Source organism: Thalassophryne amazonica, chromosome 12, assembly GCF_902500255.1.
Source record: "Thalassophryne amazonica chromosome 12, fThaAma1.1, whole genome shotgun sequence".
Taxonomy (NCBI): Eukaryota; Metazoa; Chordata; class Actinopteri; order Batrachoidiformes; family Batrachoididae; genus Thalassophryne; species Thalassophryne amazonica.
Window position 1 is genome coordinate 79208502 of NC_047114.1, and position 25087 is coordinate 79233588.

The 25087-nt window shown below is 41.2% G+C and overlaps 2 protein-coding genes across 2 annotated transcripts in view; both read left to right on the top strand.

The window, feature by feature from the left end:
• Window positions 1-10731, top strand: part of ccdc24 (coiled-coil domain containing 24) — a 31729-nt gene extending 20998 nt beyond the window's left edge. The window contains exons 6-8 of the mRNA XM_034183548.1: window positions 8595-8655; window positions 9392-9509; window positions 9592-10731. Coding sequence (XP_034039439.1) covers window positions 8595-8655; window positions 9392-9509; window positions 9592-10306 — 894 coding nt within the window. The 3' untranslated portion in view covers window positions 10307-10731. The remainder of the gene's footprint in view (window positions 1-8594; window positions 8656-9391; window positions 9510-9591) is intronic.
• A 10082-nt stretch (window positions 10732-20813) lies between these two features.
• LOC117521492 overlaps window positions 20814-25087 on the top strand; it is a 76431-nt gene continuing 72157 nt past the window's right edge. Inside the window, exons 1-2 of the mRNA XM_034182798.1 lie at window positions 20814-20946; window positions 24805-24934. Of these exons, the coding sequence (XP_034038689.1) occupies window positions 24805-24934 (130 nt within the window). The 5' untranslated portion in view covers window positions 20814-20946. The remainder of the gene's footprint in view (window positions 20947-24804; window positions 24935-25087) is intronic.

Below are 25087 nucleotides of genomic sequence, written 5' to 3' on the forward strand. Positions count from 1 at the left end.
CACCATTAAATTGTTTAATCCAACACCACACCTACTTTTAATTCCTTTATGAAGTTGTGTATATTCAGTAAACAATGTCCATACTGTAAATATATTGTGTATTCTCTCTTTAAATGGGAATGCTCTCACAATGATATAATATGCTTATTTTACACACATTTCTCCATAATTTTCTTTGAAATTTAAGATGTTAAAGTCTTCTGAGTGCCAACAGTCAATGGAAACTTCAAACATGCGGTACTGTGCAGAAATCCCAGACTTAAAAAAAAAAAAAAAATAAATAAAGCAAAGATTCTGCAAATAAATAGAATAAATACACTTCTAAATATGAAATGATTTGTGATAATGCATACTAAATAAAATATAAATGGCTGATTATTTTTGGGTGAACTATTCAACGGTTTTACAAAATCATACTAGTGCATGTACAGACCCTGCGCTGGCCTAGAGCATTTTAAATATGAAATTCAAAATTTGATATGGATTATCATTCAAAAACTGTCCAGCAGGTGGCAGCACAGCATATGGTGTCTTCCTTTTCATAATAAATCTGAAACAATGTTATAAACGCAGGTGTTTCAAAGGTGGAAAAAACATAGCAATGTGAATACTTTCTGGATGCACCATCAAACTTCAGCGTTCAGTGGTGCACTAACATCACATTTTATTTTTAGATTATTCACTCACATTTGCAGAAGCGCCGTTGCTCGTGCTGGGTGTGTGTATATGTCAAAAAGTGAAGAACACTGTGTCCACTCGATCACGCCGGCTGTTGTCTCTCTCTCTGACCGGCTGCTGTGGCTCTCTGGCCGGGCCGTGCTTCAGCTCTGCTCAGCCTCACTCCAAACAGTCACTGAAAAAAGCTCCTCCCAGCAGGGTGATGTCCATCACTCATTGTTTTGCTTTTCGCTGCTAATCTTGTGGTTATGACTCGCAGACTGGGTGTTTAGCTTTTTATTTAATTCTTTTTTGGGAACACGAGTCTTTACAAACATGGGGACTGCGAGACTTGTTCATCCTCCAGAACACAAACAGAACTCCGCCAATTTTCCGCATCCACTTGTGGCATTCACAGCACGCCGCACGCAATCTGAAAGGCCCTGCGCCTGCAGACGCAACAACTCAGGTGTGCCGTGCGGTCTGAAAAGCCTTTTACCGTCACTAATTTGTAGTACCAACAAACGGTTGGGTGTAATTCCCAGTCATGGTTGTGAATACATACAAATGTCCTTTTTCTTGTTCTCTTTTTTTAATATTATTATATTAGTGCTAAAAATGGAGGAGTAGGGTACAATTAGTTAAACCTAACAGCTAACGTTAGCTTATCGAGCTGGCTGCAGCACCGTTTGTCATAGCTAACAATATACTCGGTTCTGTTCTGTTTGGGAAGCCAACGTTAATAAGACTTTTGTTTACATTTGTTGTTATATGTATTTGTTGTTAATACCGTTATTGTAGGGTGAAGCGACGCTATTGTACTTTTTACATGCCAGATACTGTTTTTGTTTAGCTTTGTTGGCTAGCAAGGTACGGTTGGCTTATTAACGGCTAAATTAATGGTAGCTCATCTAGCTATAGTTAGCTTACTTTTGTGATTTACACTTTTATTTTACATGATGTAGATTTTTAATGGTTTTTCAATTCATGGGTTCTTTAATAAATATCAACAGATAATATCTAAGTTTGGGGTTTCCATTAGAAAGAATGTAGAGTATGGATTTGGTCTTCCTATAGTAAGCTAGCAGGGTGAACTTTAGATAGATGCCTAAAACATATTACATCATAGCTTCTTTTTCTATAACAACATAACCATATTTATAGCTTAGCCTACTAGCTATAATTTAGTTTTACAGCAAGTCTACAGACTAGGTAGACATATACTACAATCTTATCCTGTATGAATATTTAGGTTTTAGTAGCTTACTCCTATAGTATTATGTAGGAACTATATTTCTTGTATATGTTGTTTACTACCCTGATTGTGTAAATAACACTTATATACATGCTGTCCATATTGTTGAGCTGCTTGGGTGGGTATAGTGAGAGTTCCCATGGGATAAAAAAAAACTTTTACACCTACCATCCCTGGTTCTCAAGACCAGGCACCTAAGTGGCTCTACTCTTCTTTTTTTAGATATTTAGATATACTTTAGTATACACTAGTAGAGTTCTACCTTAGAATTGGTATGTATATTAGAAGATATACCTTACTGAATTTTCATGCATTTTATCCATACTTTAATCATGGCTTTATTTTGTTGTTCTCTTTTATAGTTCATCCCATATTTGCCATCATATGTTTCTCCTCACAGTTGCTAGCGTAATGTGTTAGTTGATGCTTAAATGAAGTGCAGACTACATGATGAGCACCACATGCTCAGTGTTTCAGCAGGTGGCAGACAAACCGCATGTCAGTTGAACCACAGCTGTTTGTAATTTGCCACAGTTCATCCAGTAGGCAGCATACACATCTGTGACATATTACATAGGCAAAGCAAAGTTGTTTTTTTTTTTTTTTTTGAGTGATATGGTTCATCAGAGTTCACCACAGTACTTATCAGTTCATCTTCATTATATGCATTACTTTTAATTTGATAAGTTACCAGATGACAGTCTTTATTGTTTTTGAGTTATTGTCAAGCTGGCTGGGATGGACTAACTCACTCACCCACTCATCTTCATCTTTGCTGTCCTACGCTCTTAGGAAGGCAGGGAATTATCCCCTATTCTGGAATCACACTTTGGGCTTTAAATCTACAAAGTAATCCATTCTGAATAGGTGTGTTTCTTTAATGTACTAATTTATTTCATAAAATAGACATAGTTTTTTTTATATTTATGCTAAAGTTTGAAATGTGGTTTTTGACTGATATGCGTCCCACTTCTTTTGGTTGTTCCTGTTTCCTTTGGGGTCACCAGATCTGGTTGGGTTGGTTCAAGTTTTACACTGGATGCCTTTCCTGATGCAACTCCAGGGCATGACTGGACTTGAACCCAGGACCTTCTTACTGCAGAGCAAGAATGCTAACCACTGCACGTTGGTTAAACTTGTAACCCTGTTGGCGCAGTAGCACTCTGGCAAGACTTCTATTTGCACATTTACACAGGAAGTCTGTAAGGACTCAGTCTAGGACCATTTCCCCCGTCTGTCTGGAAAAAAAGAGCTCAGTCTTGTTCCAGTCACTCAGAACACATGACACCCAGAGACAACACAAAAACAAACATGCACAAATACATTTACACACATAAATACATGCACAGTCTGAGTGTCAGCATGCTCACCTTACAACAAAACAGTGAGTTAACAAACCAGATAAAAGACTTCTCTGAACACCAGATGTGGTGGTTATCCCTGTGTGTGTGCGTGTATGTTGCCTTGCCAGTTTGCCTGGAAACTCGGCAGATGGAGAAAAAAAAGCGAAACTGACACAGATGAAAAACAAACTGACCTCTTAAAGTCTGTATTTCAGATGTTTCAAAATCAAAAGCATGAACTTTGACTGTATTATGGAGAGAGAAAACAAAAGCTGGACATGGTCTTAGTTGGGTCCATAAATATTTGGACATATATGTGCAATTATGTCAACTAAATTGAATCAGCATTTTTGTGAATCAGTTGCAGTCTGTGATTGCTTGACATGTGGAACTCACAGACATGTTGTGTGTCTTCTCCTTTGATGTTCTGACCCTGCAGCTGTCTTCATTTTTTGCTTATTCTTGGAGTATTTTGCCAACAGTAACAAAATTCAAATGTGATTTTGGGACAGGTTAGGGTTAGGGCATGCTTGTATTTCATAGTGTATTTGAATTGTTGAAATCTGCCTTTTGTGTTTCTTTTATTGGTAAAAGCGCAGGTGAAGATTTCACTTCAGGAGAGTCGATTTTGTGAACTAATTTGTGTTTGTCTGACTGAGAACAGAATATTTGTCAGATGTGCAGAGCTGATGATTCTTTGGGTTAGGAGATGTGTTAGCAAAATGTAGGTTCAGTTCCAGGTCTGTGCTGCTCGTTATCCATCTGTGTCCGTGGACAAGACACTTAATCTGCATTGTAGCAGTCCACTCAGCTGAGGAAATGACCTATGATGGACTGGCATCCATGGCCAGGGGGAGTCGTAGACGCTTCTCCGCTTCACACTGGTATCTGGGTTTACTAACCTGCCTGATGGGCCTCAAGGCCTGTATAGAACTTAGGATGTTCTCCCGTTGGCAATTTTTAATTTGCAGTTTTCGACATTTTTGGAGCAAAAACAAAAACAAAAAAAACTCCCAATTGGGGCCTGAACTTGGGTATAAATTGTGGTAAAAGTAGCATTTTAGAACATTTTGAGCAATTGGGAAAGTTTTAAAAATGTTTCCAGGATAAATCATGAATAGTCACATTTACAGTGAGGAAAATAAGTATTTGAACACCCTGCGATTTTGCAAGTTCTCCCACTTAGAAATCATGGAGGGGTCTGAAATTTTCATCTTAGGTGCATGTCCACTGTGAGAGACGTAATCTAAAAAAAAAAAAAAATCCAGAAATCACAATGTATGATTTTTTAATAATTTATTTGTTTGTTACTGCTGCAAATAAGTATTTGATCACCTACCAACCATCCAGAATTCTGGCTCTCACAGACCTGTTAATTTTTCTTTAAGAAGCCCTCTTATTCTGCACTCTTTACCTGTATTAATTGCACCTGTTTGAACTTGTTACCTGTATAAAAGACACCTGTTCACAAACTCAATAAATCACACTCCAACCTGTCCACCATAGCCAAGACCAAAGAACTGTCTAAGGACACCAGGGACAAAACTGTAGACCTGCACAAGGCTGGGATGGACTACAGGACAACAGGCAAGCAGCTTGATAGAAGACAACAACTGTTATGATTATTTATTAGAAAGTGGAAGAAACACAAGATGACTGTCAGTCTCCCTCGGTCTGGGATTCCATGCAAGATCTCACTTTGTGGGGTAAGGATGATTCTGAGAAAGCTCAGAACTACACAGGAGGACCTGGTCAATGACCTGAAGAGAGCTGGGACCACAGTCACAAAGATTACATTAGTAACACATGATGCTGTCATGGTTTAAAATCCTGCAGGGCAGCAAGGTCCCCCTGCTCAAGCCAGCACATGTCCAGGCCCGTTTGAAATTCACCAATGACCATCTGGATGATCCAGAGGAGGCATGGGAGGAGGTCATGTGGTCAGATGAGACCAGAATAGAGCTTTTTGGAATCAACTCCACTTACCATGTTTAAAGAATGAGCACAACCCCAAGAAAACCATCACAACCGTGAAGCATGGGGGTGGAAACATCATACTCTGGGGGTGCTCTTCTGCAAAGGGAACAGGACGACTGCACCGTATTGAAGGGAGGATGGATGGCCCCAAACACACAGCCAGGGCAACTAAGGAGGGGCTCTGTAAGAAGCATTTCAAGGTCCTGGAGTGGCCTGGCCAGTCTCCAGACCTGAACTCAATAGAAAATCTTTGGAGGGAGCTGAAACTCCAAACCTGAAAGATCTAGAGAAGATCTGTATGGAGGAGTGGACCAAAATCCCTGCTGCAGTGTGTGCAAACTAGGGCTGTCACTAAGGATTATTTTTATTGTTGATTAGTTGGCGATTATTTTTTCGATTAATCGACTAATCAAAGATTACTTTCTTTTCTTGCTAAAAATGCATCAAGCTGCTGTGCACATTAGAATTGACCTTTTAAGTCCACTTAATGGACCTCAATCAAAATACTTACGATAAATTCAGATAAACAAAACACACATTTAACTTAAAAGTGTAAAATAAAACGTTTGAGGAATGGAAAGAGAAGGACAGCAGATGAGAAGAACAGCAAAAGCAACGGCGTAAAGATTTAACATCGGTCAAACTGGACAAGATTGAAGAAGGGAAAGAAGAAGAGAACAGTTCTATCCTTGCGGGCGGCCGAGTGCTCCGCATCAAAACAGCGAGCATAGTTTCTGGACCTGTTTGCCAGGGTTTGTCACAGCGCAACACAGCCGGGGGGGGTGTGAGTGGCCCGCTGCGGCGGGAGCCCGCAGACTCGGTAAGCGCATCAGAGACAAAACATAAAATAGTCCCAAATACTCACACATTTTTCTCAAGTTCTTTTAACTTAAATAAATATTTGTGTGTTAGCTCACTGTGTGGGACCATGGTATAAGCGGATTAAACAACTCAAAGCCGCGCATTATACGGTTTGAATGCACGACGCGGAGTCTAAAACACCACGACGCGAAGCGGAGTGGTGTTACTCCTCGAAGTGCATTCAAACCGTATAATGTGCGGCTTCGAGTTGTTTAATGTTGTTTTAGATTCCGCGTCGTGCATTCAAACCATATAATGCACGGCTTCTCGTTGTTTAATCCTTACATATATCAATACACGATAACTGTTGGGTAGCTAAACATGCTACATTACCTTGTGTTGTTTGGGGTGGATTCGGCTGCCCCGGGATGTTTGCGTTTCAGGTGCTCGTGTATGACTCTAGTGCTGCTAGCATGACTTTGCACAGTCTGCATTTAAGTGACTTGGCGGCTTGTTTTCTGTGAAATGCTCCCATGCTTTGGATTGTTTCAGTCTTGCTCTAAATTTCTCTGTTAACTCCGCTTCGGCTCCTTGCTGTTGCTGCTCCGCCAATGTTTATCCGAGTGCGTTGTAGCAGAGTCTTTGCGTAGGAGAGAAAAAAAAAAAATCAGTTGGCTACCGTATCCACTTCTCCCTTGAGGAAACCCCCCCCAAGTTCCTGTTGCAGTTAGCGCTTCCACAAAATACGTGGCCGGACCAAAATGATACAGTTTTTGAATGGTAAAACATGATTGGTCGATTTGTCGACAATGAACATACGTGTCGACAAATTTTCATTTTCGACATTATCGATAATGTCAACTAATCGTGACAGCCCTAGTGCAAACCTGGTGAAAAACTACAGGAAACGTTTGACCTCTGTAACTGCAAATAAAGGCTACTGTACCAAATATTAACATTGATTTTCACAGGTGTTCAAATACTTATTTGCAGCAGTAACATACAAATAAATTATTTAAAAAATCATACATTGTGATTTCTGGATTTTTTTTTTTTTTTTAGATTACGTCTCTCACAGTGGACATGCACCAAATTTCAGACCCCTCCATGATTTCTAAGTGGGAGAACTTGCAAAATCACAGGGTGTTCAAAAACTTATTTTCCTCACTGTAACTGGTACAACATGCAGTAATCAGGACCTCTCGTTCTCTAAGCAGAAGCCTCCTTCTGAGCCTCCTCCATATCGTGATACAAATGAAAATCATGTGAGCTTCAATAGAAGACAAGTTTGAGATGTTAACAGACATATTTTATCTTTTTGGAAAGGTGTGGGAGAAATACAGAAGTAGGGAATTGTACATACTTAGGTATATTTGGTAATAATTAATTACATTCTTATGTACGTAAATAAATATAAAGTTGTAGATACTATAAATTTTAAATTTTTGAAAAAATTAGGATGGAAATTGGGGCCTCTTCTGGCAAAGAGAACCTTGTCATATTGGGACATCTGCTGAAAGGAAGGATGTTGCCATGAAAAGCTAATATCAGCCAGCTGCTTGTACCATAGCTAAACAAATGTGGTCTAGTTTTGGCCATGTGTAAATCAGTTAAATTTTCAGTTTAGTTTAGTTTAGTAATGAATATCAGCAAACGACTGCCTTCAGGTTCACCATCATTCAGACTGAAGGTTATTCAGGAAGTCCCTCCACACCAGATGAACCTTGAATGTGTCCATGAAGTGTCCGTTTAGTTCCAGCAGTGACTGAGCAGTAGATGACTCCAGCTTACGTTAGGTTTTTCCATTAGTTTTGACCAGTGAGACCAATCGTGTTAGCTCACAAAAAGGCTGTCGACCATCACAGACTACTTTCAGCTGGATGTATCAGGACATTCTTGTTCTTCTGCTTCTGGCTTGGAATCAGCTGAGGCAGACACTAAGCTTGTGCAGACGTTGTACGGGCTGCGGATTGTATAAAAATAATGACAGGCTGCCCAAAAATATAAGCAAGTCCGAGCCAAGGTTATGGCTTCAAACCCCACATGAACCACAAAACCTATTTTCAGATGTCATAGATGTTAAGAGTTTTGGATTTCAGCCGCTTCATTTTCATACAAACTCAGTTTCTGGCTCTCTGAAAGACAACACTTGGAGTTTTTTAGAATAAATCACAAAATATATGGTTTACAGTATCTGTTAAGTTCCAGACCTTTTCAGCCACAAGATGACACACATTTCAATCAGGTCTGGTTTTGCAAACCATATAAGAGCTATGGTTTTCATTTGCTCTGAATCCCCATATATGAGGCCAAATTATGATGAAACACCACTGCTCAAGCGTTTAGTGGTCGCGCACATACACATTCCTTTCCTCTTTCTCCCTCTGTTATTTTTTAATCCCTTTTCCGTTATCCTTTTTTATATTTCCAAAGACTGATACATTCTTGAACAGCTAATGTTGTTCCTACTCTGGTCCACTTTTCCACTTTTGTTGTGAGTGTGTTGTCCTTCCTCATGCTGTGGTGAAATTGTGATGTTTGTGGGGTTTTTTTCTCTGCAGGAAAATATTAAACGAGGCAGCAGGAGTTCATGTGAGGTTTATAAAGTAGACTCGTTTGCAGGTGAGTCCAACGACCAGCATTGTGGAATATGCTGCTATCTAGTGGCACATTTTTAAATAAAAGGTGTGTGAAGAGAATGGACATACAGTATGTCCATTCTCTTCACACACCTTTTATTAACCTTTTATTGTTTACAAACAACTCCAAAGACTATTAGACAGTAAAATACTGTTGGATTGGTAAATAGACCTGTTGTTTATGGCTATTTGGGGAGCCAGATGATCCATGGGATATTTTTTTATTGGTTAAATGGTCCTTGGTATGAAAAAGGTTGAGCAACACTGCTCTAGAGCATTCTGGGTAGAAGCTTTTTCTCTCTCTCTCTGTTTGAGGTGCAGCTCCATCCAGAGATAGGTGTGGTGTCTGTTCCAGAACTCGTCCTGTGCACCGGCAACATTTCCTGTATGTTTGTTTTGTGAATTGTTTTGTAATTTGTGTCTGTAGCATGGCCCAAGCAGAGGGTCACCCCTTTGAGTCTGGTCTGCTTGAGGTTTCTTCCCCAGAGGGAGTTTTTCCTTACCACTGTTGCTCTGATGGTTAGTAAGGTTAGATCTTACTTGTGTGAAGTGCCTTGAGGCAACCTTGTTGTGATTTTGTGCTATATAAATAAAATGAAATGAAACTTGTAATTTTCTGTGCTTTTTTCCTTACATGGTTCTTTCAGAGTTTGTCAGTCCCTCAGAAGTATATTTTCAGTGTTTCAAATGTAAGATGTTATGTGTTTGTGTGTATGTAGAGCTGAGAGATCCTAGATGTGCTATCCACATGGACTTGGAGCAGAACCAGTCTTCTGTTGCCTCTTCCTGCTGGCCTTCCTCTTTGGTTCCTGTGACGGACTTAAAAAACAGGCACAGGTTACGATCTTTATATTTTTATATCACTCAGCAGAATCTGACTAAATGCAAGGAGGTGATTTAAAGTGTGTTTGTCCTGCAGGTTTTCAGCAAAGTTAAGAACTTCTGATAAAATTCTGGAAGGCCTAACGGCTACATCAGTTATGAGACCACATCCACCTCCTCCTCTGTGTCAACTTAAACCCAGTCCACCACTAACGGCCAAACCAAGAGCTCGGTGCATCAGCACGTCGGCGTCTACCGAAGCACGCAAACTGCTAACACCTCTCTGTCACAGTGCCACTGCATGTCAACACGGGCGAAGTCACCTTTCAGCTTTACCACCACGAAATACCAGTGACAAGATAGTAACTAAAACAAGTCCTTTGGCAAAACCAGAGGAGGCTGACGTGCACTCTGACATCTGCTCTTTTCATGAAAACGCAAAGAAATCCAGCCGTCCACAAAACCCCTCACAGTTTTCTGAGCAGAGAGCAGGATTCATCTCCGCAGGCAGAGAGGAAAGGAGCCTCGTCTACAAATCAGGACTCGCCGATATTAACTCCCCACGCGTGACCCCTCCTCTCTCTGAGGGAGCTCAGCGTAGCGGTGATCGTACTGACCATTCCCTGTCCACATCTGGGACATCAACAGGAGGAGCGCATCTCAGCAGAGAGAAAAATGCTTCTGAGAAGGTTTGTTCTGGTGTTACCGGAAAGTATTCAGTCACGTTTGAAACAGTGACACCACTCAAACAAAACCTCAACAGGACGAGCTGCCACGGAATTCACAGAAATACAAGTCGTCAAGTCGTCTAACAGCAAAGTAATCGCGGGTTGCTGGGGCGCTCTGGTAAACAGACAAATCACAGCTAACCAACCGGCCTCCGCACAGATAGATGGACTTGTCTTTACTTCCACCAAAGAACCACTTGGGGTCAGCGCATGTCAACCGATAGGTGTCCAAGAGCAGTAGAAGCAGTTAGTCAACAGACATTCACGCACAGAAAAACATAAACACATTTTGAACAAAGATGACTTTAATGACTTTCTACATTGTGAGGTGATGTCAGAGAATTTTCTGTATGGATGTATAATTAATTGAAATTGTTTTAAATTGTTTTGCAAAAAATAATAATATTGATAATAATTCCAGAACCTGTGTGTCTGATCTTTTTGGTAATTTTTCATGAAACTTGAAAATGAATTGAACATGACTTTCAACTTACCTGCATACAAAAAAATCAAAGTGATTCCATGAGACTGTCACCCCTGTTGCCACTTTCGGTGGTCCTGCTGTGATCTGCCTGTCCAGGAGACTTGTTGTTCTCCATAGGATGAAGAAATAACAAGCAAACCATAATTCTCTGGGATGGCCAGATCACAGCAGTGGTTATGGATGAGACTTTCTCATGGAATTGGCCAGAAGTAACTGGAATCCTTATTTGATTGCTTCAGCAGGACAAGCAATGCTTTGAAATTAAATAGCGCTGCTGCACCTCTGCAATGAAGTAAATGTCGGAATGTAAATGTTACCAACTGTTGCAGGACTCAGCACATTCCTCTGCCAAAGGTCTGTGACACACTGATGTTCTAACAACTAATAAAACTTCAGGATGTCTGGGTTTTATTTTACAAATAAAAACTGAAGTCACTTCTGTAACATGGTTCTTTCTTTCATAAACAAATCCCTGCCCAACCATCTAATCTGGATCTTCATATTTCAGCAGACCTAGAGATGTCATTTGGGAACATTTTTTGTGCATTACACATACCACAGCAAGGTGATGACCTAGACATTACATCAGTGAACTGCCAGCCAGAGGATCCTTCGTTTGATTCCCCATCAAACTCACTAAGTTGCTCTTGAGTAAAAGTCCTTAATCCTCAAGATGCTCCTAGTTTGCAGGTGAACACCTGACATTGGTCTTTTAATATTGGTCAATTTGTCCAATTTTAAAGATATGCATTGAGTTACAGGTGGCACGGTTGCTTAGTGGTTATCATTGTTGCCTCACAACAAGAAGGTCCCAGCTGGGTTAATTTCCGACCTAGTGTTTTCTGTATGGAGTTTGTATGTTCTCCCCATGTTTTTGTGGTTTCCCTCTGGGTGCTCCAGTTTCATCCCTCCAGAGATATACAAGTTAGTTGACTTGGTGACTCCAGGTTGATTGTGTGTGTGAGAGTGTGAATATGTGTGTCCATCTTTATGTGGCCCAGTGGTAGACTCGCAGCCTGTTCGGGATGCACCCCACTGTCTCTCACCCAATGACAGCTGGGATAGGCTCAAGCCCCCACTTGTGACTCTTAACTGGAAATGAACCACTTGTTAGTGCCTTGATCCAGAAACCCATTCTTTTTTAATACTTCTACTGTCATGAAATTGTTTTTTAACTTTTGAGAACAACCTTCCTGGTGGAAGTAGATATTACCAAGGACATCTTCAAATTATGCGTCACTGAGCCAAAGTAAATAAATGAATGAATAAATAAGTCATTTAATTTTAAGCAGTTTTACAGGGTTTACAGATGTGAGTAAAAAAATTTGATATCGTGAAAAAGCTCAATATTTGGGGTCATCAAACACTAGGGCACTTGCACACTGGATCATGCAAAGACAAACGCGCCACATGGACAAAATGTCAAAACTCCCTCACTATGCAAGTAAGTAAGTTCCTTCGGCTGCTCCCTTGTTTGCACTCGGGGTCGCCACAGCAAATCCAAGGTGGATCTGCATGTTGAATTGGCACAAGTTTTACGCCAGATGCCCTTCCTGACGCAACTCCACATTACATGGAGAAATGTGGCAGGGGTGGGATTTGAACCCGGAACCTTCTGAACTGAAACAAAGCGCATTAACCACTTGGCCACCACCGCTACGGTGCCTGCTCCCAGACCACCAATAACCAGCAAAAATCTATTTAAGCATAAAAATTCAAAAAGAAAAAATAATATAGCACCTTCAACTGCACCACAGACTAAAATAGTTAAATGTGGTCTATTAAACATTAGGTCTCTCTCTTCTAAGTCCCTGTTGGTAAATTATATAATAATTGATCAACATATTGATTTATTCTGCTTAACAGAAACCTGGTTACAGCAGGATGAATATGTTAGTTTAAATGAGTCAACACCCCCGAGTCACACTAACTGTCAGAATGCTCGTAGCACGGGCCGGGGCGGAGGATTAGCAGCAATCTTCCATTCCAGCTTATTAATTAATCAAAAACCCAGACAGAGCTTTAATTCATTTGAAAGCTTGTCTCTTAGTCTTGTCCATCCAAATTGGAAGTCCCAAAAACCAGTTTTATTTGTTATTATCTATCGTCCACCTGGTCATTACTGTGAGTTTCTCTGTGAATTTTCAGACCTTTTGTCTGACTTAGTGCTTAGCTCAGATAAGATAATTATAGTGTGCGATTTTAACATCCACACAGATGCTGAGAATGACAGCCTCAACACTGCATTTAATCTATTATTAGACTCTATTGGCTTTGCTCAAAAAGTAAATGAGTCCACCCACCACTTTATTCATATCTTTGATCTTGTTCTGACTTATGGTATGGAAATAGAAGACTTAACAGTATTCCCTGAAAACTCCCTTCTGTCTGATCATTTCTTAATAACATTTACATTTACTCTGATGGACTACCCAGCAGTGGGGAATAAGTTTCATTACACTAGAAGTCTTTCAGAAAGCGCTGTAACTAGGTTTAAGGATATGATTCCTTCTTTATGTTCTCTAATGCCATATACCAACACAGTGCAGAGTAGCTACCTAAACTCTGTAAGGGAGATAGAGTATCTCGTCAATAGTTTTACATCCTCATTGAAGACAACTTTGGATGCTGTAGCTCCTCTGAAAAAGAGAGCTTTAAATCAGAAGTGTCTGACTCCGTGGTATAACTCACAAACTCGTAGCTTAAAGCAGATAACCCGTAAGTTGGAGAGGAAATGGCGTCTCACTAATTTAGAAGATCTTCACTTAGCCTGGAAAAAGAGTCTGTTGCTCTATAAAAAAGCCCTCCGTAAAGCTAGGACATCTTTCTACTCATCACTAATTGAAGAAACTAAGAACAAACCCAGGTTTCTTTTCAGCACTGTAGCCAGGCTGACAAAGAGTCAGAGCTCTATTGAGCTGAATATTCCATTAACTTTAACTAGTAGTGACTTCATGACTTTCTTTGCTAACAAAATTTTAACTATTAGAGAAAAAATTACTCATAACCATCCCAAAGACGTATCGTTATCTTTGGCTGCTTTCAGTGATGCCGGTATTTGGTTAGACTCTTTCTCTCCGATTGTTCTGTCTGAGTTATTTTCATTAGTTACTTCATCCAAACCATCAACATGTTTATTAGACCCCATTCCTACCAGGCTGCTCAAGGAAGCCCTACCATTATTTAATGCTTCGATTTTAAATATGATCAATCTATCTTTGTTAGTTGGCTATGTACCACAGGCTTTTAAGGTGGCAGTAATTAAACCATTACTTAAAAAGCCATCACTTGACCCAGCTATCTTAGCTAATTATAGGCTAATCTCCAACCTTCCTTTTCTCTCAAAAATTCTTGAAAGGGTAGTTGTAAAACAGCTAACTGATCATCTGCAGAGGAATGGTCTATTTGAAGAGTTTCAGTCAGGTTTTAGAATTCATCATAGTACAGAAACAGCATTAGTAAAGGTTACAAATGATCTTCTTATGGCCTCGGACAGTGGACTCATCTCTGTGCTTGTTCTGTTAGACCTCAGTGCTGCTTTTGATACTGTTGACCATAAAATTTTATTACAGAGATTAGAGCATGCCATAGGTATTAAAGGCACTGCGCTGCGGTGGTTTGAATCATATTTGTTTAATAGATTACAATTTGTTCATGTAAATGGGGAATCTTCTTCACAGACTAAAATTAATTATGGAGTTCCACAAGGTTCTGTGCTAGGACCAATTTTATTCACTTTATACATGCTTCCCTTAGGCAGTATTATTAGACGGTATTGCTTAAATTTTCATTGTTACGCAGATGATACCCAGCTTTATCTATCCATGAAGCCAGAGGACACACACCAATTAGCTAAACTGCAGGATTGTCTTACAGACATAAAGACATGGATGACCTCTAATTTCCTGCTTTTAAAGTCAGATAAATCTGAAGTTATTGTACTTGGCCCCACAAATCTTAGAAACATGGTGTCTAACCAGATCCTTACTCTGGATGGCATTACCCTGACCTCTAGTAATACTGTGAGAAATCTTGGAGTCATTTTTGATCAGGATATGTCATTCAAAGCGCATATTAAACAAATATGTAGGACTGCTTTTTTGCATTTACGCAATATCTCTAAAATCAGAAAGGTCTTGTCTCAGAGTGATGCTGAAAAACTAATTCATGCATTTATTTCCTCTAGGCTGGACTATTGTAATTCATTATTATCAGGTTGTCCTAAAAGTTCCCTAAAAAGCCTTCAGTTAATTCAAAATGCTGCAGCTAGAGTACTGACGGGGACTAGAAGGAGAGAGCATATCTCACCCATATTGGCCTCTCTTCATTGGCTTCCTGTTAATTCTAGAATAGAATTTAAAATTCTTCTTCTTACTTATAAGGTTTTGAATAATCAGGTCCCATCTTATCTTAGGGACCTCGTAGTACCATATCACCCCAATAGAGCGCTTCGCTCTCAGACTGCAGGCTTACTTGTAGTTCCTAGGGTTTGTAAGAGTAGAATGGGAGGCAGAGCCTTCAGCTTTCAGGCTCCTCTCCTGTGGAACCAGCTCCCAATTCAGATCAGGGAGACAGACACCCTCTCTACTTTTAAGATTAGGCTTAAAACTTTCCTTTTTGCTAAAGCTTATAGTTAGGGCTGGATCAGGTGACCCTAAACCATCCCTTAGTTATGCTGCTATAGACGTAGACTGCTGGGGGGTTCCTATGATGCACTGTTTCTTTCTCTTTTTGCTCTGTATGCACCACTCTGCATTTAATCACTAGTGATCGATCTCTGCTCCCCTCCACAGCATGTCTTTTTCCTGGTTCTCTCCCTCAGCCCCAACCAGTCCCAGCAGAAGACTGCCCCTCCCTGAGCCTGGTTCTGCTGGAGGTTTCTTCCTGTTAAAAGGGAGTTTTTCCTTCCCACTGTAGCCAAGTGCTTGCTCACAGGGGGTCGTTTTGACCGTTGGGGTTTTACATAATTGTTGTATGGCCTTGCCTTGCAATATAGAGCGCCTTGGGGCAGCTGTTTGTTGTGATTTGGCGCTATATAAAAAAAAAATTGATTGATTGATTGATTGATTTATACTTTAGCTCATCCACAATTACTACAGTAGATTTCAGGAAGTTTTGTCTTTATTTAGTGGAGTTGCATAGGGGATACATTTTCTGGCAGCCATCATCTGTTGGCCTGCCAGAATTTGTATCCCCTATCTTTATCCCTGATATTGTTGTGTGGGCCGCTGAAGAGGAGGTACTGCTGGCCCACCACCACCAGATGGCGCCCTGCTTGGAGTGCGGGCTTCAAGCACGAGAGGGCGCCAGAGCCACTGGGAGTGACAGCTGTCACTCATCATCAGCACCAGCTGTCACTCAGTCATCTCATCACCATCACCATAAAGGCTGGACTGCAACTCCACCTCCTCGCTGAGAAATCAGCTACCTTGGAGGTAATTTCTCTGCTGACTTACAACATTGAGTAATAATCTGAACTTCTTTGCAGCCGTTTTCCTGTGGTGTTGCCTTATCTGTAGGATCGGCGTTTGGTGTGATCAGCGACGGCTTCGCTTCACACCCCAACCAGATAAGTGGTTAGACAGGAGCTGCACGCGTGTGTGACTGGAGGTGGAGGTGCTCCCTCCCAAAAGAACACAGACTGTGGGATTACTGAGTGTGCGTACTCACACTCACCTGTGCTGTTTCTGTTCTCTGCCAGCAGTACCAGGTCTGACAGCTGGAGACGGTGACCACCTGGGGACCCAGGACTTGGTGGCTCCGGTGTTCTTCAGATCCGTTGGCGGTGAGGGCCGTGTGGGATCCGGCTCGGTTCTGGACGGGCGTCTCCTATCCTCAAGCCTGCCCACACGTCACCCAACGTGTAATTGACTATAGTCCCAAACTGATTGTTGTCTGTATTCCGTTGTGCACAATTTACAACATTAAATTGTTACAGTTTGGCTTATCCATTGCCCGTTCTTTTACGCCCCCTGTTGTGGGTCCGTGTTCCTACACTTTCACAACAGATATTGCACCCTACCATCAGGTGTTTCATAGTGATGTATACTTTAGCTCATCCACAATTACTACAGTAAATTTGAGGGTGTTTTGTCTTTATTTAGTAGAGTTGCATAGGGGATACATTTTCTGGCAGCCACCATCTGTCAGCCTGCCAGAATTTGTATCCCATGTCTTTATAGCTGGTACTGCACACTATCATCAGGTGTTTTATCTTCATTTATACTTTAGCTCATCTGCAGTTTCTACAGTAAATTTGAGGAAGTTTTGTCTTTATTTAGTAGAGTTGCATAGGGAATACATTTTCTGGCAGCCACCATCTGTCAGCCTGCCAGAATTTGTATCCCCTATCTTTATAGCTGGTATTGCACCCTACCATCAGGCGTTTTTTTTCTTCATTTATATACTCAACAAAAATATAAACGCAACACTTTTGGTTTTGCTCCCGTTTTGTATGAGATGAACTCAAAGATCTGAAACTTTTTCCACATACACAATATCACCATTTCCCTCAAATATTGTTCACAAACCAGTCGAAATCTGTGATAGTGAGCACTTCTCCTTTGCTGAGATAATCCATCCCACCTCACAGGTGTGCCATATCAAGATGCTGATTAGACACCATGATTAGTGCACAGGTGTGTCTTAGACTGCCCACAATAAAAGGCCGCTCTGAAAGGTGCAGTTTTGTTTTATTGGGGGGGGGGAATACCAGTCAGTATCTGGTGTGACCACCATTTGCCTCATGCAGTGCAACACATCTCCTTCGCATCATCCGTGAAGAGAACACCTCTCCAACGTGCCAAATGCCAGCGAATGTGAGCATTTGCCCACTCAAGTCGGTTACAAGGACGAACTGGAGTCAGGTCGAGACCCCGATGAGGATGACGAGCATGCAGATGAGCTTCCCTGAGACGGTTTCTGACAGTTTGTGCAGAAATTCTTTGGTTATGCAAACCGATTGTTCCAGCAGCTGTCCGAGTGGCTGGTCTCAGACGATCTTGGAGGTGAACATGCTGGATGTGGAGGTCCTGGGCTGGTGTGGTTACACGTGGTCTGCGGTTGTGAGGCTGGTTGGATGTACTGCCAAATTCTCTGAAACACCTTTGGAGACGGCTTATGGTAGAGACATGAACATTCAATACACGAGCAACAGCTCTGGTTGACATTCCTGCTGTCAGCATGCCAATTGCACGCTCCCTCAAATCTTGCGACATCTGTGGCATTGTGCTGTGTGATAAAACTGCACCTTTCAGAGTGGCCTTTTATTGTGGGCAGTCTAAGGCACACCTGTGCACTAATCATGGTATCTAATCAGCATCTTGGTATGGCACACCTGTGAGGTGGGATGGATTATCTCAGCAAAGGAGAAGTGCTCACTATCACAGATTTAGACTGGTTTGTGAACAATATTTGAGAGAAATGGTGATATTGTGTATGTGGAAAAAGTTTTAGATCTTTGAGTTCATCTCTTACAAAATGGGAGCAAAACCAAAAGTGTTGCATTTATATTTTTGTTGAGTGTACTTTAGCTCATACCCAAATCCTACAGTAAATTTGAGGAAGTTTTGTCTTTATTTAGTAGAGTTGCATAGGGGACAGTGTTGCCACAGTTACTTTGAAAAAGTATTCCAATTACTGATTACTCCTTGAAAAAGTAACTTAGTTACTTTAGTGATTACTCAGTTGTAAAAGTAACTAAGTTAGATTACTAGTTACTTTTTTAGTTACTTTCCCCAGCTGCCGACAACAACCTTCTTCCACCTCAACATGACATTGATACCTGTTTTGCCATCAGGTGTTTCATATATATACGAGGTCTGTGAGAAAAGTATCCGACCTTTTTATTTTATGCAAAAAATATATGGATTTGATTCATATGTTTTTACGTCAGCCAAGCTTGAACCTTCGTGCGCATGCGTGAGTTTTTCCACGCCTGTCGGTTGCGTCATTCGCCTGTGGGCAGGCTTTGAGTGAGCACTGGTCCACCCCTCTCGTCGTTGTTTCATTGCGAGGAAATGGTGGAATGATTTGGGCTTTTTTTCCATCAGAATTTTTTCAGAAACTGTTAGAGACAAGCAGCTGGAAACCATTCGAAAAATGTATCTGGCTTTTGGTGAAAATTTTACGGGCTTCACAGAGAATAAAAAGTGTTACTATAGCTTTAAGGACGGCCCACAATGGTGCATGGTGCACCGCTCTGAGCCGCTATCGAGAGGCAGAAACCACCACATCATTTCTAAACGGATCGCTGTGTGGAGCCGGGACCATCGTGTGCAATTTCTCTGGTTATCACAAGAGCTGGACATCAGCCATTTTCCGGCAGATTTCACTTTTAACAAGAGATTTTGTCATGGAAAGCCACGCAGAGGCTTCGCGCGTCATGACGGAGCTGCTGATGGAGCGAGACAAAGGAACACCTCCGTTTCGGAGTGTTAAAGGACAAGTTGGGACATGTCCAGCTCTCCACAATTTCTCTTATACTCACTCGACTGCTAAGCACTGAAAGCCGAGATAGGCATCTCGGCTATAGCTCTTGCAAGATAAATAAGTAACTTCAGCTTCAAAACACGATTCAATATCATATCTTAAGCCATTTAAAATTTGAAAACCAGAATTTATTTTGCTAACTCATCCAACAACAATATATGCAGATAGAGGAAATCTGAGCACAGATTTGGATCCAGCATCCCAAAATGACCCTAAATCAGTTCTCAAAGTCCATGCAAGAAAATTTTTTTTTTTTTTTTTTTTTGGTGACCAGTGTTATTAGAATAATTGTCATTAAAGTAATAATCAATTAATTGATATTTGTTGCAGCTCCACAAAATGATTTTTTTTTAAAAATCCTAAATAGTGCATTTATGATTTTCACGGATGAAGTAAGAGATGCAAGTTGAACTCTATTTTTCAACTTATCCTTCAAAACAGAATGCTCAACTAAACAACCAAAAAGTTACAATAGAATTGAATCAACTGTTTCTGAACATAGTAATTTAAAAACATGACCACAACATTTTACACACAATACCTTGCTAGATTCATTTATTTTCTGCTGCTTATTCAGGTCCGCGTCATGGTTGCAGCAGGCCATGCAGCTCATCCCACACTTCCCCATCCTCGGCCAAATCCTGTAATTCTTCCTTGGGGATCCCCAGGCATTCCCAAGACAGCTGGGAAATATAATCCCTCCAGCATGTAGGTAGCTAGATCTTTATTGCCATTACAAGGAAACATTGTTGGAGCAATCCAGTTTGCAGCATTAATAAATAAATAATAAAATAAATGTAAAATATGTACACACAAACCCATGCAGACCAGCACATGTCACGCAATCTCATGACAACATACATGTTCATATCCATACCACTATAAAATATATGAATAAGAGGCACAGCAGTTATTGCACAGTCTGTTACTTCTCTGGGTGCTGGTGCAGTGATATCTACAGGTCTGTGGAAAAAGCTGTTGTGCAACCTGTTTGTGCATGTGCAGGGAGTTCTCAGTTTATCTGGTCGGAGGGTGGTTGAGAGGGGGGTCTCCAGGGTGTGAGGCATTCCATAGCCCATTTGAGGAGACTCCTTGACTAATGATTGGTATACTGTATTGCATTTGATAAAGTTGGCTCAAATGACATCTTGGGGGGGTGGAGGGGGGCATCCAGGACCCGGGGCGGCTGTATAATGTGGTGACATGCAACACCAGCACATGCTTCCAGATTTCATCACAGCGTATTAAAGGACGCCACCACCAGATATGAGAACTTAAATCCATACTTCCTGCAGAAAAGTCACAAAAAGTGCAGCAAGAAATAAGCAGAAGGCAGGTGGAGGTCCAGGCTACAAATAAGAAAACATGACGGTTACAACGCCACACAACCTGCTCTGAAATCCCCTTCCTCCCCTCCCCAAGTGACACTTATCTCAGGTGCTGCAGGATGGCAGGTAGAGAGGGAAGGAGCAACAGTGAGTGCAACATAACTGCATGTGCCTCATGTTTTCAACATTCCCACATGTGCAGATTTTGTGTGTTTTTGAGCAGATGACGAATTCAGATGGCTGCTGTACAACACAGAAATCCGTGACCATGTTGGCCCGGTTCTGCCTCTTTTGATCCCTTGCTGTGTTTGGTTTTGTTTCCTGTAGTTTCTTTTTCTTTTCTTTTTTTCTGGCAACGCCCCGCAGTGAAACACTTAAACTGAAAGTGCACAGCTGTTCTTGGTATTTCAACACAATTCGAGGTAGGATTCTTTGCTTTCCTTCTGTTGTTCGTGGAAGAATGTTGCTTGTGTTACAAGAAATAGGTTTGATATTGATGGATACACTGATATACTCAAGATGCACCGAGATTATTTGACATTTGTAACACATTATGTTTGTGTTTAAAGTTTAGGGTTTGACAAAAGTGCACATTGACTGGGAACTGCCTCGTCAGTCTGAGTGTAGTGTTTCTCTGGTTAGATTACATCACATCACCGTCTTTCTGACTTACAAAAAGCTGTTTGTTTAGTTTGAATAGCTGAGGCTTGAGATCTGTAATTTATCAATTCTGACCCAATGAACCGCAAATCAACTATTTCATGGCAGTCATCCTGCCATCAGCAGACTTAAGGTTTTGTGTGTGTGTGTGTGTGTGTGTGCATGCGTGTGCACGCGCGTTGGGGTGGAGGTGGCGATCATAGACCGTGTGTATACCGTATACTGGACAAAGATTGTGTTGACGTCACCCATAGTTGTTTTACGGAGACTATCGATACTAGCCGATATGAAGCCCTGGGCATTGTCATGTTGACAGTAGCAGCAGTATTGACTCTGGCTACGTCACAATGAATTCATTAATGCATAAAGGGGTGGAGCATGGGTAGGTCAGTTGCTTGACGAAAGAAGCCTGAACACGCCCCTCTCAGAGTCCAAACCACCTAAGCTAACAGGCTAACCTCAGTTTGGGTGTTTATTAAATCATATTTTTCAGGACTGCGTGGCGGTTCTAATGGTTTTGTTTGGTATGGACATTAAGACCTATGAGCCGCTTATTTTCACAGTAATCTTGCATTAAAGGGGCCCAACTTATCAGACTTTTAGCAGCTACAAAAGTGCTAACACCATTCCAGACTAGAAAGTTTAAGTGTGGTTGGAAGATGTTGATCGACTTTCCATTTACGCGGATGGACTGCAGTAACTAGCATACAGGTAATGTTTTGCACAGATGCTCTCAAACGAGTGTTGACAATTCTTATTTGTCTGGGGATTCATGGACACAGGCTGTAAACAAGCAAGATGTGACAGGTTGGAAGTGGTCGTCCCCGGTGCAGATTTTTCAGTTGTTTAGAAGCATGTGTGTGCAGAACCAGATTTTGTAGGGAACGTGCGCAGGGAAGCACTCTCCGCGCACAACAAACTTGCCAGCATGGAAACCATTAGCACACACACACACACACACACACACACACACACACACACACACACACACACACACTCATCTTTAACCGCTTGGTCCAATCAAGGGTCGTGGAGGGTGGAGCCTATCCCAGCAGTCATTGAGTGCAAGGTGGGGTACACCTCGGACGGGACGCCAGTCTGTCACAGGGCAAACCATTAGCATATAACATTATATAAGACAAGTATTTTACGCTGCGTGAATATTGCAGCAGGGACATCTTATATGATCCAATAGGACGTCTCACCACACAAGTCACATTATTCCAGGTGTCTGTAATAAAATCCTCAAAATGACAGACACAGCCGCCATACCAGCTGGCAGCCACATTGAGTGGACAGTGAATTGCTAACGCACAGTGAGAGTCCAGATCAACTCAGCCGCTGTCATACAAAGTGACCACGCCCCCAGTTATACAGAACGTTTTGGCTTAAACCACCTTAAACTAAGAAGTTAGAAAAAAATTCTCTGTACAGTTGTCATGGAGGAAACTATCTATAGAAACCAAAATTGTGTTGTGTACAAGGCTGTAAACATGTTTATCCACTCTAAAGTTGGGCAATTTAACATGGACTCCTATGGGAATGTGCTCTGTTTTGGAGCCAACCTCTAGTGGCCAGGCAAGGAATTGCAACTTCTTCTTCTGGTAGGGCTTCATCTGAGACCATCAAAGCTTTCTGCTTGGTGATGATGGGGGTGAAGGTTCTGCTTTCTCCATGGGGCAAACTGTAGTTGATTAGATCAAATGTCAGTTTCAATTTATTTTCATTTATATAGCACCAAATTACAACAAAGTTGCCTCAAGGTGCTTCACACAAATAAGGTCTAACCTTACTAACCCTCAACGCAAGCACACAGGTGACAGTGGTAAGGAAAAACTCCCTCTGATGATTTGGGAAGAAACCTCAAGCAGACCGGACTCAAAGCGGTGACCCTCTGCTTGGACCATGCTACTGACACAATTGTCAAAATGAACATACAGGAAATGTTGCCAGTGCACAGGACGGGAGGGTTACAGAAACAGACACCACACCCATCTCTGGATGGAGCTGCACCTCAAACAGAGAGAAAAAACAGAGTCAGGCATCAGAAATACAACAAATACAGTATAAGTGGTCAGCATTAAGCAAGAAGAAAAACAGAAGAAATACTAAGGTGATCACCGGCCACTAGTCCTAAGCTTCACTAAAAGACCCAGACTTTAGAAAAAGTTGAGTCTGCGGCATGTTCCTTTTCCTAATAAAATGAATTCAAAAGGGTAAAAAGCATAGAAACATACTACGTATGCCAGTATGCTAGTCATACAAAAGGGAAAATAAGTGCGTCTTAAGTCTGGACTTGAAAGTCTCTACAGACTCTGACTGTTTTATTGATGCAGGGAGATCATTCCACAGAACAGGGGCACGATAAGAGAAAGCTCTATGACCCGCAGACTTTTTATTCACCCTAGGGACACAAAGTAGTCCTGCACCCTGACAACGCAGAGCCCAGGCCGGTACGTAGGGTTTCATTAGGTCAGCTAAGTAGGGAGGTGCCAGTCTGTGAACAATTTTATAGGCTATTAGCAAAACCTTAAAATTTGATCTCACAGAGACATGAAGCAAGTGAAGAGATGCCAAAATGGGTGTAATGTGGTCAAACTTTGTGCTTCGTGTCAAAAGTCTGGCAGCAGCATTTGGTGTGTTGGACTGCGGATGTGGTAATTTTTCATTGTTAAACCACAGACATTAATAGGGCAATTATGATTTGTCTTAAATAAACCCAAGAAGCAGACAAGACAGCCACACAGCAGATTAAAAAAATAATGCTTTATTTACCAAACATTGATTTGAAGCAGTCTAAAATGAAAGGTGAAAGGAGGTGAGTTGGTCTGCAGAAGAAGTGTAACCACGGCTCAAGGCACAATTAACATAAGGAAAAAAATCCAGCAATCAAACCAGACCAGTGACCAATAGTGGTGCAAAACAAGCAGATGAGCAACAGGTGCTGTGATTGGGATGTGGAGCAGCTATCATGGAGAACAGGTGACAGACACGCCTACAAACATACACTGACAAGACAACATACAAAGTGCAGAAAGTGAATTTGCAAAGAAACCTGTGTGTGTGTGTATATAAATCCACATTAAATAACTATATCAGTCAGGTAAGTGAACTAAAGGAGAACTAAAAAAAAGAAGGCTGAAGTATAAAACAAAGAAAGTGACAAAAAAAAAAGCAACGTTTGTTGTCCTGCAGCCAGAACAGCAGACAGGGATAAAGGATGGAACACACCGGTAATTCTATGATAATGGAATTAGAATGACAGCAAAATCTGGCTATATTTGACATTATTAAATTTTTTTGCCCAATCTTCATTGAAAGATACAACAGTTCTGTGTTTAAAAACAGTAAACCTTGTGTGAGGCTGTATGTGAGTACAGCATCTCCACTTGCTGCTTTGGTGAGTTTCGAAATTACCCATGTACATGTGAACTAGGCATAAGAGACCATAACTTTCCGTGTGTGTGTGTGTGTGTGTGTGGACATGGACATGTTGGGGAAACGAGTCTTTGAATGGCGATTGGCATGTTTGAGACAATCATGAGTGGATCAGCAGAGGACAAAACTGACACAGAACCTCAAACCAAGTTTCCTATCCTGCTTTTTTTGTTTTGTTTTAGATGGATGCAATATTGAACTTGCTTGAGCAGCACAGACTGGAGTTGTACTACCAGCAGTTTCTTCAACTGGGTGTCAAAGATGAAAGAGATTTCCTGGACGGTATTACAGATGATGACCTCAACACCATGGGTAAGAACACAGTCCACGGACGAATGTCAACACAACTGCAACTCATCAAAATGGATTTTGAGTTGTGCATGTGGGCATTTGACTTTTTTTTTTTTTTTTTTACTATTTTTGTAAATTCAGAGGAAACCTAAACATTTTAAAAATATTGAACAT